This window comes from Synchiropus splendidus, chromosome 2 (genome assembly GCF_027744825.2).
Source record: "Synchiropus splendidus isolate RoL2022-P1 chromosome 2, RoL_Sspl_1.0, whole genome shotgun sequence".
Taxonomy (NCBI): Eukaryota; Metazoa; Chordata; class Actinopteri; order Syngnathiformes; family Callionymidae; genus Synchiropus; species Synchiropus splendidus.
The window spans coordinates 11,970,402-11,987,248 of NC_071335.1; the positions used below are offsets into that span (position 1 = coordinate 11,970,402).

The 16,847-nt window shown below is 41.3% G+C and overlaps 1 protein-coding gene across 6 annotated transcripts in view; it reads right to left on the reverse strand.

The window, feature by feature from the left end:
- The window catches only part of LOC128753728 (glutamate receptor ionotropic, NMDA 2B-like), a 109,544-nt gene extending 93,956 nt beyond the window's left edge, over positions 1–15,588 (reverse strand). The window contains exons 1-3 of one of the 6 annotated variants that reach the window (XM_053855752.1): positions 15,288–15,588; positions 13,952–13,987; positions 9,932–10,573 (exon numbers count right to left, since the gene is read on the reverse strand). In XM_053855752.1, coding sequence (XP_053711727.1) covers positions 9,932–9,940 — 9 coding nt within the window. In that variant the 5' untranslated portion in view covers positions 9,941–10,573; positions 13,952–13,987; positions 15,288–15,588. Of the gene's footprint in view, positions 1–9,931; positions 10,574–13,951 lie in introns of all 6 variants that reach the window. The other 5 variants (XM_053855750.1, XM_053855751.1, XM_053855749.1 and 2 more) reach the window with 5 other exon arrangements.
- Positions 15,589–16,847: the final 1,259 nt, after the last annotated feature.

The window sequence follows — 16,847 nt, forward strand, 5'->3', positions numbered from 1 at the left end:
TCCAGGAACTAAACTTTTGTCATGAGTCAGCACCCAGGGGCTGTTTTAACCATTGTTGCGTGTGCTCTGCTCCATTCGCTGGTTACCATGACTGGCAGCAAAGGTCCTCCATTGAGAATAAACAGGGAGATTTAAGCACATTTGCAACTCCAAATGGAACAGCAGAACAGCACCAAAATCAATTACCTTATAAGTCAGCATGGTTCCAACCAAGCAGGAAAGTTGAACTTCTGTTATATTATTAGAATATGTCGCTCTGTTTTGGTGTCATCATTTCAGAGCAATGCATTTAGTAGAGGCTGCTGCCAAAACAACGGAGCCTGAAAACTCCTTCAGCTCTCTTGAGGACAGGCCTAGTCCTTCAGAGGTCTACGAAGAGACATAATCTCTCCATCATGAGTGTGGCCCGGGGTTTCCTCCCAGTCGGACATGATTGGACCACCTCACTAGGGAGACATGCAGGAGGCAACAGAGCCTCTCACTGTAGATGAGCAGTGGTTTTCTCAGGGCTTCCAGGGGTGGGAAGCTCTGTCCTGGAAGGGCTGCAGTGGGTGCTGGTTTTTGTCTCAGCCACTGGGACACCTTCTCAATCAATCAATCATCAATGCTGTTCAGCAATATATCCACCAGGGGGAGCAGCCCAGAGTCAAACGTTGATGGCAATGACTAACTCCATAAATAACTATTGTGGAGGAAGTACAGCTAAGGTACCTCTTGCACAAAAGAGGAAACGGAGGCAGTGTTGCAGGAGGCAGTGGTCGGTGATAAGATATATCACGACTGGAGAACGAAGAATTTCCGACATTGTCATGTCTTCTTTGTGACTCATTAGAGTCAGGCAGTAACAGCAACACTGCCCCAATGGATTCCTGTGGTACTGCTCTGTTTGGTTCGTATCCGTAAGCTTTGTGGAAATGTTGGTAAATATGGACGAAATGAACACGAACCAAAGGCTCCGTTCGTATATGGATGTGTACGTAACGTTGAGCATATATGGGCCTTTAAACTGGCTGTGTGCGACTGGTTGGAACCTAATATGGCTGATGTTCAAACGAAGGCTTTGAATATGACCGATTTATAAAGCGATGGAACTACATTAAGGTTGATTCATAATGTATAAAATGTTTAATTTCAATGACCCTGACATGAATGATCTTTAACCACACCTCATACCTCAAATATATGTAACTGTCGACCCTTCATTCTAAAGTATTTTTCACGAGTACAGTCAGGAGTTGGTCTAATATTGGACTCATTTCCGAGTCATCTGAAAGGTTTGTCATCAGACAGTTATACTGCGTGACTGAGTAACAATACTGCAGAGCAGACGGGAGGAACCAGGGTCTGGCTGAGCTGAAGTTTCATTTGGAGTAACATGGAACAGAAAAAGAAATGAGTCGGTTTGAGGCTTGGAGTCAGTGGAAGAAGCAAGAACGGGAATAAGGCTTTTGTTTTTTTGGCTATTTTCTCAACTTTTAAATTACACACCAAATAATTGCCAACTTATGATTCTAGTTTCCCCCCCTGTGCTGTGAAAATGGTTTTCTCATTATCAAAGTATTGATATCTGTGTTTGCTGATTGAGGACAGTGATATTAAATAAGACCCAAGCAGCCATCAACACACCATCAGCTGCTCTCGTCTCTGTACCGCCGCGCTTTTCTACCATGCAGAGCTTGTCTTTTGTTTTTCCATCTGTCTGCATGGAATGCTGCTATGGAATTGGATTTGAAGAAAGAGCGATTCTTGCTCCTCGTGTCTTTTAATATTCTAGAGTGATATGTGAAGTGACAGCTCCTGATAACAAGCCCAGATCTTCCGCTGGTTTTAATGATGACATCAAGGGGCAGATACCCATCTGTAGCATCAAACCTAGATCTGCTATTGCAATAAAGATATTTTTAGCTGAAGATCAAACGCAGCAGATAGAGGCAGCGATTGCACTTTAAAACATAAAACGCTGTTTGAGTGTTTGCTGACTTCACTAACAGAATCACACATCAACAGGCTGAGCCGTGTCGAAGGCGCTTCAGTGTCGGATCTCCTTTTCTCTACGTGAGTTCTTTTCTCTCCCAGTCGCTCACACACAGCCACGGAAGTGGTGGAGGACAATAAAAATGTCAGCAGACAGAGTTTAATAATATCTTCCTTCAGTCAAAAGTTTGCTTTTTTCATTAATCCGACAAAGACTACAACAGCTCCCATCTTTTTGTGTCATTCCTCAGCGTGAAAAAAACAAAAAAACTGCTGCATCAATTCAACAGTGCGCTTGAGTGACTGGATCAGTTGTGTTAGCTGAATAATTATTTTCCCTCTACAGCAGGTTCACACACACACACACATCCCAGGGACAAAATATTACAGGACAAATTAACTTTCAAGTCTTTTGATATAGCAACCACAGAGCGTCACCATGGAAACCACCGTGGAAAGTTGCCTCACAAATTGGTCATCACAGCTGCTAATATCTTATTTGTACTTTAACCAAAAATGTTAAGGTGCGTTTTCCCTGAGCTGAAATTCTGCCTCCTGTCACAAAGGTTTTTACATTGAGGGTTACTGCGAATCACCTCAGCAATATTTACATCTTTGGGTACCTCGGTCTAATGTAAAAGGATAATGGGACCGTTCTAAAACAAAAGCATCTACGCAGAGGAGAAATGTGAAACTTTAAAGGAGATCACAAATGATAATCCATGGTTTAAGACAGAGGTGGGCGATTCAGTTTCCTAAGGGGCCAGGTTGTGACCGTTGAGAGGGGCCGTTAAACCCAAAGATAGGAGGGCAAGAGAAATTAAAAAATAAAAATCAAGTGATGACATCATATATGATTATGAATTTACACTTTTAAAATGCACAGAAAATGTTGGCTTGTTGTGTTTTATTTCATTTAAACCACATTCCATTTTAAGATTCTCAATGTGTCTCATCCAAATCTGCTTTCAATTCTGATGTATTTTAAGGGATAAGAAATAGCCAACAAAAAGGACGAACAACTGAGAAAAAGAATCAAGCGAGAAAGATGTGTTTCAGTTGCATCAAAATGAACAAAAAACTTTGACTTTTTTCAACTTTGAGAATCCTAGCATCACTTCACTGAAGCTGGGGATGCTATGGCTTTGCCACATCCTAAAACACAACATTATTCTGCAACATGCGTCCATGTCAGCAAGACCATCATATATGTGTGTCCTCCTGCATGTGGTGCACATACAAATGCTCTCCACCGGTAGGTGCTGCTCCAGTCTGGGTCATCTCGAACACACCAGTGACATCCCATGGTTGGGATGTCACTGTCACTACCATGTGAGTGAAAATCCAGCAAAACTGTTTTATTTTCTATTAACAAACATGTTCGTTTTAGTCGCTCTACCATCTGATCCACGTGTCACCTTTGTAGTTCTTTGTAGTTTAACAGAATGTTTTGCTCGAGGCAGCCATTTCGCCAATTTTAAGTTGTTGTAAATTTGAACTAACAAACATTAAACGTTTTATTTTGATGTGAAGATTCTCTATTTGTATGCGGTTGAATTACTGAAGACGATAAACACCATGTGATGGACCCTTTGAATGAAATTGTTATACATTGATTAAACAAATAGAATGGCATTACAAAAAAAACTTCAGACTTTTTTATTCAATAACAAAACTCTTTTGTCTCCACCTCTCCTCTTTCTATTAGTTTCCTTTTTATTGTCATTATTATTTCTTGTATGTTTCATCAGCTGGAGAACAATCCCTTGTTTGTTAGTAACATATATACATGATGAATAAAGTTGGTTCAGATTATTATTAAGTAGAAAAACTATGAGGAACAATAAATATCACTGTCAAACATCATTGTCACTTCCCCACATGTTGAAGAACTGTGCTGATATAGTGGGGGGTTTTTTTGTGTTTCATCCTCAGAAAAATGAATAACCTGAGCACGTTCATATACACGTATGTCTCTGAATATTTCTGAATGTCAGAGAAAGACAACGTTTCAAAAGGAAAACTACCACCAAGAATCAGCCTCTCGCTTCGCGCTCAACAACAACAAACCTTCGAATGCTCGACACCTGTAACCTTCACCAAGTCTGTCAGCATTTATTAGGCGGGTCACTTGGGATCTCTGTCTCAAACCGAGTCGGCAGGCAGAGTCCCTCCTGTTGCTCCTGCTTCCAGTCACGTTACTGTCGCATCTGTTTTCTCAGGCCAGAAGAAAAGGAGGAGTCCGAGTGGAAAGCTCAGCTCAGATGCAGTAATCCCCTCGACCCAGCATATTCTGCAAACACATGCACCATCACAGCACTTCAGCAGCGCGCTCCTCCTAGACCTTGTTGCTTTCACACTCAGAGATACATCTGTCTACAAAGCTGCCGCCTTCATCTCCTGTCAGCCACACTCCCTCTGGATTTACCGCCTGAGACAGGATCCTTGTCTGTCTTTGCCTCGTATGCTCCACCCTCTCTCCCCCACAGCAGACACGTAGTTTTGCAGTTCATACGCTACTGTCACAGAGAAGACACACGTCAAGTAGTTAAAACAAAACTGTTTACAAATAATGAAGCAGATGTTGCAGTTGTTGCATTTAGAATACCTGTTGCTCTCCTCCTCCTGCCTGTGATAATCCAAATCACTAACTACACACCACACTGGAATACAATACACTTAAAGATCAGCTGCTCAAAACCACACATTACGACTCTTGAGCGAGTGTTTTCTTGTCGAAGCCGTCACGTTGTAGTCTTCGGCTGTAGTCTTCAGCCGGCTGATGTCTAATGCTAAGCTCTTGTTCAGCTTCATATAGTCGATTAGAAACACTAACCACAACACAAAATCGAAGTCTGAAAATGAATATACGAGGTTGTGTTTTATTTTCTTTGTTATTTTTTATTTTATTTAATATACATAGCCTTCGTGGCAAGGTGATAAGAAAAGACCACAACTGGATGTCAGCACAGTGAACAGACACCTGCACAGTCTGTAGCTGGTGTTTCTGACTATGAACCCTCCACCTTCTGCTGTTTTTCTGCTGCCGCTCGACATAGTTCAAGCACTCAACATTTCAAAAATAGAATCGAAATGTCTGGTTTGGGTTTGAAAGTGGTGTGTGGCTCCCAGAAAGTGTTTGATACCTGCGAGAGCTTCGTCACCTCTGTGAGTGTTTTGGTATGAATGTGTGTGTGTGTGACAGTTAAATATACAGCAGGAGGGTGTTTTTGTAAAAACCAGCAAGTTCTCAGAACAAAAAATCTTATTTAAATATAACTCTCAAATGTAGCTGGAACGTTCCAAAATAGAGGACAGCTGAGATGACTGTATTATACAAGAGTTTATATGCTGTCGGTAAGTTCTGCTGATCATTTAAAAACACACATACACAAGATTTTGGGACTATTTTTTCCTTAAATCAATAGAATGAATCCATGCCACAGTCATAGTGATGCTATTGGACCCGACACAGTTGTATCGTCTGATGTTTTAACTGCTCTTTAAATATGAAAGTATGGCTGGAGACAGGGTCCTTGATGTCAGTGCTGACCTCTATTTCTTTGCAACATTAGATTAGATGCGACACTGGTGACGCACACACTGTATGCCATGTTTTAAGGACCCGAAAGCAGCTGCATTTAGACCTCTTTTTTTTATTATTATTATTTCACAGTTTTCCCTTCTACTTTTTTTTGACTGCCATAACGAATTTATCTGACTTTCTTTTGTCTGTCTGAGCCGTGACTTTTCTGTTTATCGCTCTCTGACAGGTTTGAACAAAACACTAAGAACCTTGCTCAATGACCGCTGGGATAGGCTCCAGCTCTCCCTGTAACCCTGACCAGGACTAAGGGGTGGCTACCTGAGGATGGATGGATGGATGGATTGGATGGATGGATGGATGGATGGATGGATGGATGGATGGATGGATGGATGGATGGATGGATGGATGGATGGATGGATGGATGGATGGATGGATGGATGGATGGATGGATGGCGGTTAGCAAACCAGAAGCGTTCAGGGTGACAGAGTGTGTCAGTCATTCTAAAAATCAACATAAAACTAACCTGGCTTTTCTATATTTTATCTACATGTATTTCATTTCATTTTAGTTATAGACATCATTTCATTGTAGTCATTGTAGTCAGTCTTCTGAAATCATTTGTTCATTTCGTGTGTTGCTTGTTGACTGTCAAGCTTAAGTTGAACTATTTTAGATTTGAATTGGATTCTTATCAAATCGCTTCAACATTCTGTTTTTGTGTATTTTGTCCACCTCTGTACTAGGCTCCTGACAGATATCATCCAAAGTGTATAAAAGCAGGTCAAGGAACGTTCCATTTTCAAGGACAGGTTTCACCGGCTGTGTAGAAACCAATTATGTCCTTCACAATAGCAAGGGAGTTCTTTTTATTGACGCTTTTCAGAGAGAATAAAAAGAACAATTTCAAGTCAACATCGTCGAAAGAAGAAGTATCCAGGCATTGCGAAATGTTTTGAAGATACCACGATTGAAATGGTTTGTCTGGTTAAATCTTGAGTGGTAATCCTGATTTGGTGATGGTTGGCAAAGTCTTCTCGGCTCATCGTGTGACTATGGTGCACTACATTTCATTGCTCTGTACCTGTGACATGTGCACTATACCGTTCTATTGTTTTTTTTCTTTGTTTTTTTTTGTGTGTGTATCGGGGGGGGGATTCTTGTTCATCGGTTTTTGTGGGGAACAGTTCTTGTGATGACCTGATGGTTTTGTGGGGACATTCCAACAAGTTAAGCCGTTTGAAGACATAAACTTAAAAATAAGTGGGTTTAGGGTGAGAGCTTGGGGAAAGCATTGTGGCAATGAGTACTACTAATACATTCACAATGCTGTTGGATTACAATTAATCGTGTTGTCAAACCTAAGCTTCAGTTTAAATAATTAACATTTCACTTTTATTGTGTTTTGCTCATGAAGATCCCACAGTAAATGGTTATTTATAAAGCACCTTCTGGCATTCTGGCAAGCAGCTCAAAGTGTTCTCTAAAAATAATATGACAAAAAATGTGATCAGACACATTAAACAGAAAGAGAGACCTTTCACCGTCCCGACCCACGACACTGTGACTGACAGCAGTCTCATAAATAAACGCGTGATAAAGAAAGTTTGTCACTTTGTGCCAAGGAAACACAGATCAGACTGTTCGGTGTCAGTCTTGACAAGTGAATCATATCAAAGTGCCACATGTTATTACTGGTAGAATCTTTATTTCACTTTTTTCCCGTGTATTCACATATAGCTTTTATCGATATAGTCAGTTCAACTGAGCACAGAAGTGAAGAGATGACCTTGTCTGAGTCATTAATGACAGATTTGGAATTTCAATGGAGCACATCAATGAAACATCAGTGCACAAGCGTTTTAGATCAGTGTTTGGTTCAGAAATGAAATCAACACTTGAGCATATTCAAGAAGAAGAAAAAGAGATCCTGAATACATTTTCATTTTAATTGGAGTTTTTGTCTATTCCACCATTTTTAATTCATTCAGTTGGTTTGAGAGAAACACTTGATTTTGGACATTGCTCCAACCAAGCTATTTAATGTGAATAACTCCATGTTCTCTTTGTGATAGGGTGAAGACCTTTGTCATCTGTGAGGGACATGGAGCAGAGCAACCGCTTGATCAAGATGATGAGCCCACATCTCACCTAAGCCTTGTTGCTAGGGAAAAGCTTCCAACTGAATGATCTAATAGAAACCATTTATTGTCTGGAAATGTAACTCCAACATCTGCGCAAAATATGGTCAAGAATGTAAACAGCCGTTCCAGAGCGACACTTTTTACAGTTGGCACATATAAGCCAAGTGCTCTTTTCAAATGAGCGCAAAGTTAATTTCCAGCAGCAGCAACGGTCTTCTTTAGTTTGTTTTATCTCTTCCCATGTGCATTTTCATTATCGCTGTCTGTCTCTTAAACTTTTAAATGTGTCTTTTATCACACTCTTGCGCCTGTGGTGACAGCAGCGCAGGCTCAGCAGCAGAACCAGCTCTAGTTTCAGCCTCCGGCTTTAAAAACGCTTTCACTTTTTTATGAAGCTGCAGCACTTGTAGTCACGATTACTGAAATTGACTTAAGCAAATGTAGGACAACCTATATATGTCAAAATTCAAACAAGAGCAGCCACTTGTCGGCAATACCATGTTTACATCTCACAGAACCCTGGGTGCTCTTATCGCAGTTTGGGGTTTGAAGAGAGAGTGGTGCAATAAAAGGTGAATAAGCTTCCCCAGCTGATGCTGTTAGGAGTCTCAGAAGAAACATGTCAAGACCAGTGGGGCCACAGTTTCCTCAAAACAGGCTGTAACAGGACATAATCCAAAGAGGCAGAATATAAAGGACAGTCAAGGGGTGCTCCTTTATCACGCACGGCTTCACTAGCAGTGAGTGTATCCTGCCCTTCACAGGGAAAACTGAATTGCTCTATTGACCTTTTCAGAATGAATTAAGAGCGTGATTTCAAGTCTTGGTTCATGGAAAGAAAAGCAGCCACGTACAAAGGTTAAATTAGAGGTCAGTTTACTGTTTAGAGATAACAACAAATATTTATCGCAGTGAAGAGCGATGTAACTTATCACTGTTTCATGAAGCGCCACTGAGCCATAGCACCTGTTGACAGTAGGAGGAGACTGTATGGATGGTCACATTCTATCTTCTCCGGTTCTGTGCTGACGCCCCCCACACTCACACTCGGAGCTAACAGGACGGTCAAAAGCCTTTTTTATTTAAACCAGATGCGTCTCTAACTTGGCCACGGAGCGTCACAGCAGGATGATGCCGTGTTTCTTGTCTGACCCGCGACACCAAAGACTGTCTGCACCGAAGAGCTCAAGGAGCTCACGTTTCATTTCAATCATTTACTGACACTCGTGGAGCATTAAAGTTTACATGTTGTGGTTGTGACTGTTTTTTAAAAGTTGGCTCAAAACTAAATGTAGTGTTAAATAAATAGTTCCCAATATGTAAACAAGTCTGAGTGAATGAATGTTTAAAGATGTATCTGTTAACTCCCCAAAACAGTAGCAGTAGAAAAAAGTCGTACAAGTTGACAACATTGTTTTCTTGGCGAACAAGCTGGAGTCTGATTTCCATTCTAAGAAGATGACGAAATAGCAATATATTTAAAGCTGCTGGATCCTTAATGCCATGTCCAACAATCAGACACTGCAGTTTGAGCTTCTTAGTTGTTGAAATGACTGCATTGATGAAAGCAAACAGTTGAGTTCCATGTTTGTTGAAAGCCGTCTTGTAAGTTGCTGCTCCTGATCAGAGTGTTGTTGTTTACCTTTTGGTATGTTTACCTTCTTTGCATGTTTGGTAAACATCTATTTTTGTCCCTACTTATTTGATTTTATTCTGACTGTGTTACACGCAGAGGTAGTTACATTGCACTCAGCAGAAACTTGCACATTAGTATCAAAAACTTTTATTTAAAAAATGTGAGATCATTTTTTTGCCATATTGCCCTCCCCCAACTTGTTTACATCTTCATCTTTACACCCTCAATCTCTCAATAGCATGTTGATTTCCCGACCAAACCAGCAGCCTCCCTCCACTAAGCTGCAGTGTTCCCACATTTACACGGCTGTTGCAACCAAGTGGAGATAACTAATGTTAAGAACTGAGCACATACGAGTGACTGTTGCGTAAACATGCTTGCATACAAAACAAAAAGAAATAAAAGTCAGACCATTTGCAGATTCCTCTTCATTTTCAAATATTGTGTCAAATGGTTGGAGTTTATAGATGTAGCTGCAACGACCACCGTAATACTGAGTGATGTTCAGGAATTAGACTCTTGAATTTATAACTTACTTTCTAGCAAAAAGTGAACTTGCCTTTTCAGCATGTCTGTCGTCTATGACAGTGTTCAAATAAACAAGGACAAATAGAAAGAAGTCCGGGGCCTACCTTGAACATTGCCAGCCCGGATCTCCTGTCTGCTCTTCAGAATTGGCATGATGGAGTGATGCGGAACCTGACTCCTCCTCTCATATCCTCGGATAAGGCGTCAGCTTGAGGTCACAGACTGAAGACTGATGGGGACTTTGGGGCGAGGGTTGGAGGACTTGGGTTTAGTCTAAAAAGCGCAACAGCTTTGTGGTTTGAAAGGAATAAGGAGGCTACAGCTATGTGTTACGTAAAGACGAGCAGCAGGTGGGAGGATGCTGGTGAGCAGTAATGGGTGAGGGGTTCTCTCGGTGGCCGAAGAGGACGAAAGGCTGTGAACCTTTGACTACGATATCAAGATGTCTACCACCACTGGATAATGTGAACGAGAATAAACTGCACGATGGCCATGGGATGCTTCATTGCTTCATTCCAAGAGCTTTTTCTCCACTCCTTCAGGATGGTGAGAATCTTGCAGAGGTCGCCTCCTCTTCAGAGCGTGTGTGTAGATGGTTGCTGTGGAGACTGTGAGGCTGGCAGCTTCCTCAACCGCTCTTCTTTCCGTCCTCCTTTTTTGGCTCTCTTTCACTTTGTTCCTCCGCTTGCCTATCCAGTCATGAGCTGCAGCGTAGTGGAGCGCCGTGTGATCTTCTCTCTCTCAGGCTGAGGGACAGAATGAGAGAATGATGGGATCAGATGATGCCAAAACCCTGCAAACAAAGTTTCAACTCAGCTAAGACATCGCTCCACACGACTCGACTGTCCAGTGTGCTCCTTGAATGTACAACATTTTTGTACATAATGTTCTGACTGAGGTGCTTCAGCGTGTACCGCAGACACCTCAGCAGTTTCCCACTTCATAATATTTTCATAATGGACAGATGCACACATTTCTAAGGCCACCAAATGTATGGACTGACATGCAACTGCAAACAGTGCTCAACATTACATTTTATAAGGCATTTTTCGCACATGTTAACAATCATCAAATATTTCTTCCAAGCTGCCATGACTCCACAAGGAGCCCCTGTTAAAGCAGGACTGTGGAACTGAGTCACACAAGAGGACACTATTTTAAACATGGCCTGTGTCATGGACCCATGGTTTTTATTTCCAGCCACCGCTGACTTCAGCCGCATGAACGTCTCACTTTAAGAGGACTGACGAGAAATAGTGTTTCGAAAGTTTGTAGAGTGTATCAAATACGCTTAAGTCATTGAGGGAGTATGTTTGCTATTAATAGCATACTTTGGGCACAGGAGGAACTGGGAATAAAAGTCTAAAAAGAGAGAGAGAGAGAGAGAGAGAGCCTAAATCTTAGTGTTTGGTGTCACAATACATAAAGAGTGTATCTCAAGAGACAGCCTAGTTTTTCTCCTTGAAGAACAAAACTGCACCCTCCGTCCTGCCTTTTGTACCCGTCCAGCTGCCTCCGTTTCCTTGAGTTTGCATTGAAATTTGTTTCAGGGCAAATATAAGCCAGAAAAAATGACTTCCCTGGATCCCTGGTCTTGTGTTTTGCTCTGGGGCAACACATGCGTTCAAGGGCCAGGAATCTATACAGGACTAATGTAGAAGACATCCGGACAGCGGTCCTATTATTTTGGATGAGATATATACATTGAAATGTAGTGCAGCATTCTACATTTTTGAAATGGTATATTCCTGCATTTTGGGTGGTGTTACCATCAAACCGGATAATTAAATCTGAATTATTAAAATAGCTTTTAAAACGGGTCTTGGCCTAATTTTAGCCGAAATATGTCATTCATCATTTATTCTGTGCTTAAATTATCCAAAATGAGCTGGAGAAGCTTAGAGGGACAGTTGAGGACTAATGTATTTATATATATATTTTTTTAAAAAACTAAGGGCAACTGTTATTTAAACAAAATAACCAACAAATAATGAATACAAAAAATAGATCACAAAACGTTTCAATATATATCATTAAATGTTGACTTTTAAAGAATAAAGTTTCGAGGGTCGCAAGTCCATCACAGGACACATACTGGCAGACAGTCATTGTTTAACTTGGCGTTTTATTCAGACTGTGGGAGGAAACCAGAGAGTCTGTAAGAGACCTTTGCGAGCATGGCAAGAATGCATAAACCCCACGCAGAGAGGACCCAGGTTCACGCTAAAAAGAGTTGCCTCAAGCTGGAACCACTTGCTGTGAGGCTGCAGCCCTAACCACTACCCCACCGTGCCACAAATATAAACCATCATACCCATAAATATCTTCAAAAGATTCAGCATCTGGGCTGTGCCATCAGGAAAAGTCAAGAGTTTGTCTTATGGCTCTGAATGTTAAATATGGAGGATCTAAGCGGAGTCCTAAATATTCCACTTGTGAACATAAATCCTTCATTAGAGAGAAACCCAGGAGGTGTTGGAGTGTTTTAAGCCCTTCAGTTTAAACGCCTGTGCGCTCACTCCACGGCAAGTCCTTCTTGAAAAGACGCTCTGAATTATTTAAGCTCTTTGTGCAACTTTTTCTTTAACTTAACAGTCAAGTCATTTGCTAATGAAACGTGTTGTGCCTGCTGTGGCTTGTTTAAAATATTAAATGGCATGGAGGCTCCTAATGGAATTTCATGTTCGGGTATGATGAGCGTGTCTGAAAGTAAAGGATGTTTTTCAAATAGAAAATGTCTAATAGGAGAAAGGAAATGGGTCAGTTTATCTCAACAACCTTTTTTTCTTTATATAAATATGTTGATATTAAACACTTCATTACCAATACTGCTGTCATGAAATCATTTATTGTTGTCTCAAAGCCTGTATTTACCTTGTTGCATACACATTAATGAATATTGTTTGGCTTCACTTTATTATTTAATTCTAATTTTGTTCTTAAAAGTTTTCGCTGTGGAGGAAAACACTCTTTTTTGGTTTAATCATTATGATTGAGCAGTGTGTGTTGACACAGGTTTTCCACCGCTTGTCGTTGGCTATAAGTTCTGGAGAGTAATATTACGCTATTACGCTGGAGTTGAGCATTTTTCCTCTGAACACTTCTACACTGTTAAACGTAAGAGCACAGCTTCAAATGAAGTTACACTAAAAACATCTCAGGTTGCCCCAAGTATTTTCAACACATTTAGCAACAAAGGGTTTCATTATCGGTGGGAAACCGATACTAACAAGTACTAGAAAATTGGGCTAACGTTGGGTCAAAAATATTGACATCTCTACTGTTACTGAGCATTACATGTTTTCTTTTTTGTCCTTGTGATTTAAGCGCATGTTTTGATGTTTCCACAACACAAAAGTTTGCCATCTTTTGCCTTGGACGCCTTGTTTTGGCAGCCTCTCCAGTGGAGTTCTTTAATATTTAGGACAGGATAAGAAGTTTACTTTTAGTTGTGAAGTGAGTCTAGGAAAATCATCACCAGAACTTTAGGTTACAGCGAAAGAAGGAACCACTCAGTGACGTCGTAAGGTATGTTTTTGGGAAAATACTGCTAATGTTGAAATGTGTCTAAAGCCTTTAAAGACAATCCTTTACTAGAGAAAATGTGCTTGTTAATATAAAGGTGGAACCAGGGAAGCTACTGCATGTGATCGGGAGTCTCTGATTTGGCTCATGCAGGAGAGTCTTTTGAAGAACTGGAAGTGACTTCAAGGGATTGGTGGCAGATCTAAGAAGAGCTAATGTAAAGGAGGGAGATGAGAAGGTTTGCATCAATGTTGTACCCAGTTATTCCAATGCGCAGGAGGGTCAAATGGTTTTAAGCGTGTCCTCCTGAACTCTGGCACGATGAGAATTTAAAATACAATTCTGTTGACTGGATTTGTCCGTGACTAAAAGTACACACTTGGATTGGTGGTATTCAGTAGTAAAAATGTCTGGACAGAAATTTAATGGGTGGTAATAGTGTAGTTATCATCACAACCATGGCCCATGCGTCATTGTTTTGTGTCATGCACATGCGTGTGGTGGGCGAGCCGGGTCTGTCCACACACTCGATGCAGAATCTCTCTCTCTCTCCATGCAAGTGCATCAAGTCAGTGGTTGCCAATAAATTCACTACTCACCGAATTAACTCTTTTCTGTCACACATATTCTATCAACTGGTGTGGAGATGTTTTACAGAGAAGAAGAATTGAGACACAGGAGCAAAGACAAACGTGTAGTCCAACCTTAGAGCATTAAAACAGGAATCTATGGAGGTGTGAATCCCAGCGACTGGTGTTTGTGTTTCAAAACTGGTAGATGCCACGTTAACACGAATGTGTCACGTCAAAAACAAAAGAAAGAACTTGGCGCGGCCCAGTCTCAAAAAGGTGTGGCAGCAGTTCAGCCACGGCAGAAACAGAAGAAGACAGCGTGATCAAAATTAAGGATGGAGGGACGGGGAGGACGTAGTTCACTCGTGCATATTTAAATCTGTCTATCAGTCTGTCACTTAGGTCGCCGGCCTCAACCCAACTTGTGTAAAGAACGGTGGCCTGATCGACGCCTGGGCTGATCGATGGAAGCACTTCAGGAAGTGATCATAAATAATTCTGATTGTGGTGGGAATAACACGCTCAAACCAACTATAACTGCATTGTAAAATCTCACTGGTGAAAATCAAAACAAGCCACTTAATCTTGTTCTCGACAGCAACGCGAAAGAATAGCAATGCGTTTTCAATTATTTAAGCTGAGCTCAGAGAACGACTGTTTGGGATGCGACACAGTGAATCATTCTGTACATTCAAAATGACATCCTTAGCTCATGAGCAAGAACAGCTCCTACACTTTTTAGAGTGCGGATGAGAGGACGTGGGTCGCACACTAGCAGCTTGACTTTCTTTCTAAATTGAGGCGTCCACATTTCAAAATGGGCGCAGCTCATAAGAAACTGAAGACAAAGTGAGAGCGGATCAGGATCCTGTGACGGACACTTGTTTTTGTGTGCGAGTGCATGTGTGTTTCATGTATACGTAAAGCACACACAAACACACACAGACAGACAGATAGACAGACAGTTAACCTACCTAGGTTTACAATTAAGAATCCCGCAAGTGTGATGCAAAGAAAATAGGTGTGGAGGGACCAAAAGAGAGGGAAAAGGGGGGGAAAAAAGAGTCATTCATGAAGATTTTGTTAGTTGCCTCTGAAGAAATGTTATCCAAGTTCATAAGATGTCAGATGTCAGGGACAGAAAAAAATGGAGACCGACGAACAGACAGTTAGAGATGATGTGACACGGAGGAGAGCACAGCGGCAAGAGAGAGCTGGCGAGGAGGGAAGAAAGGATGAAAAGTTTTTTCCACCTTTCTTTTTCCTGGCACTCATAGATAGAAGAAATTATACACCAGGTAGATGGAGAAGTAGATGAGGAGGCAGATGACAGAGAGAGAGACTATATGAAAAGAGGAAGCACCTCCCAGCAACGCGATGAGGAATAAGAAAAATATAAAACGAAAGAAAAAATTGAATACTCCAAAGCCTTCCGTTTTTGCTGTGTAAAGGGAGCAGAGGAGGACTTTCAGTTTGATCCCCCTCGCTCCGCAACTGTCTTCCTTTATCTTCGCTCCTCCTCAAAGCAAGATGCTACCTTCCCTTTGGACGAGATGGAAGCCTCTGCCAACACAGCTGTTAGACATGGTTGTCAGGCTGAGGGGCTGCTTCGGAGAGATACTGAGCGTGGAGCCGATCGACAACCTCTGCTGGCATGAGGCTGAACTCAGACCGCTCGCCCTCTCTCTCTCCTCCGCCGCTGCCTCCTCCTGTCAGGAGAAAGTGAGAGAGAAAAGTGGAGGTGGTTCCCTCCATGAGAATGTGGAAGCAGCTGCAACAATTGGCTGCGAAGTGAGTGCTGCAAACGACGCAACAGCCCCATCTATTGACGTGAAGCGGCTTTGCAGAACCGTTTGATAAAAATCCAGAGACGTTTGATTAGCAATCTTTTTGGGATATATATATATATTTTTTTTTTTCCTGTGTGTGTGTGTATATATATATATATATATATATATATATATATATATATACACAGAAAAATATTGAGAGAATATATATATTCTCTCAATATTCTATTACAATATTCTATCTATCTATCTATATATAGATATATAGATATATCTATATATAGATATATATATACAGAAAAAAATGTAATTTATTGTAAATAACCAAACACAATGGACACATGCAAAGAGAGAAACCAATGAAGGCAGAATCAACATCATTATAACACAAAAACTGACCTGGCCAAATATCAAGTTGAACAATAAAGGCCAATTTTATCTAATAAAACATAACAACATTGCAGACTTCAAGTGCATCTAACACCAGGCAATCTTCGCAATACGTGTCCACAACTGCAAACAGTCAGAATCCACACTTAACCATGGTCAAGACCAATGAGCTGACACCTGCAAGAAAACTGTAGAGCTTCATGCACATTGGTGTGAATAATAGTAAGAAAATGGAAGACAAACAAGACCATTGATGATCTCCATTTGGGGCCCCACACAAGATCTCATCCCATGTGGTCAAAATCATTGTGAAGGATACCATCACTACGCTGAGAGGGACTCAAATCCTGCAGCGCCAGGCGTGACAAGGCCCTTCTGCACTTCACCAGAGAGCATATGGATGATCCAGAAGAGGAGGTAGAGAATATCATGTGGTCAGATGAAACCAAAATTGAACTTTTTGGTAAAAACTCAACCGGTCATGTTTGGAGCAAGAAGAACGCAGAGTTGCATCCCAAAAACACCGTAACTACCGTGAAGCTTTGGGGCTGTTTTTTGCAAAGGTATAGGACGAACGATCCGTCTATAGGGACGAATGATTTGGGCCATGGACGGCGGCATTTTTACCCAAAGCCTCCTTCCATCAGTGAGAGCATAGACAATGGAACATGGTTCCACCGTAACAATGACTCAACCCCACAGAAAAATTGTGGAGGGAGTTGAAAGCCTGTTGCCCTTGCGAC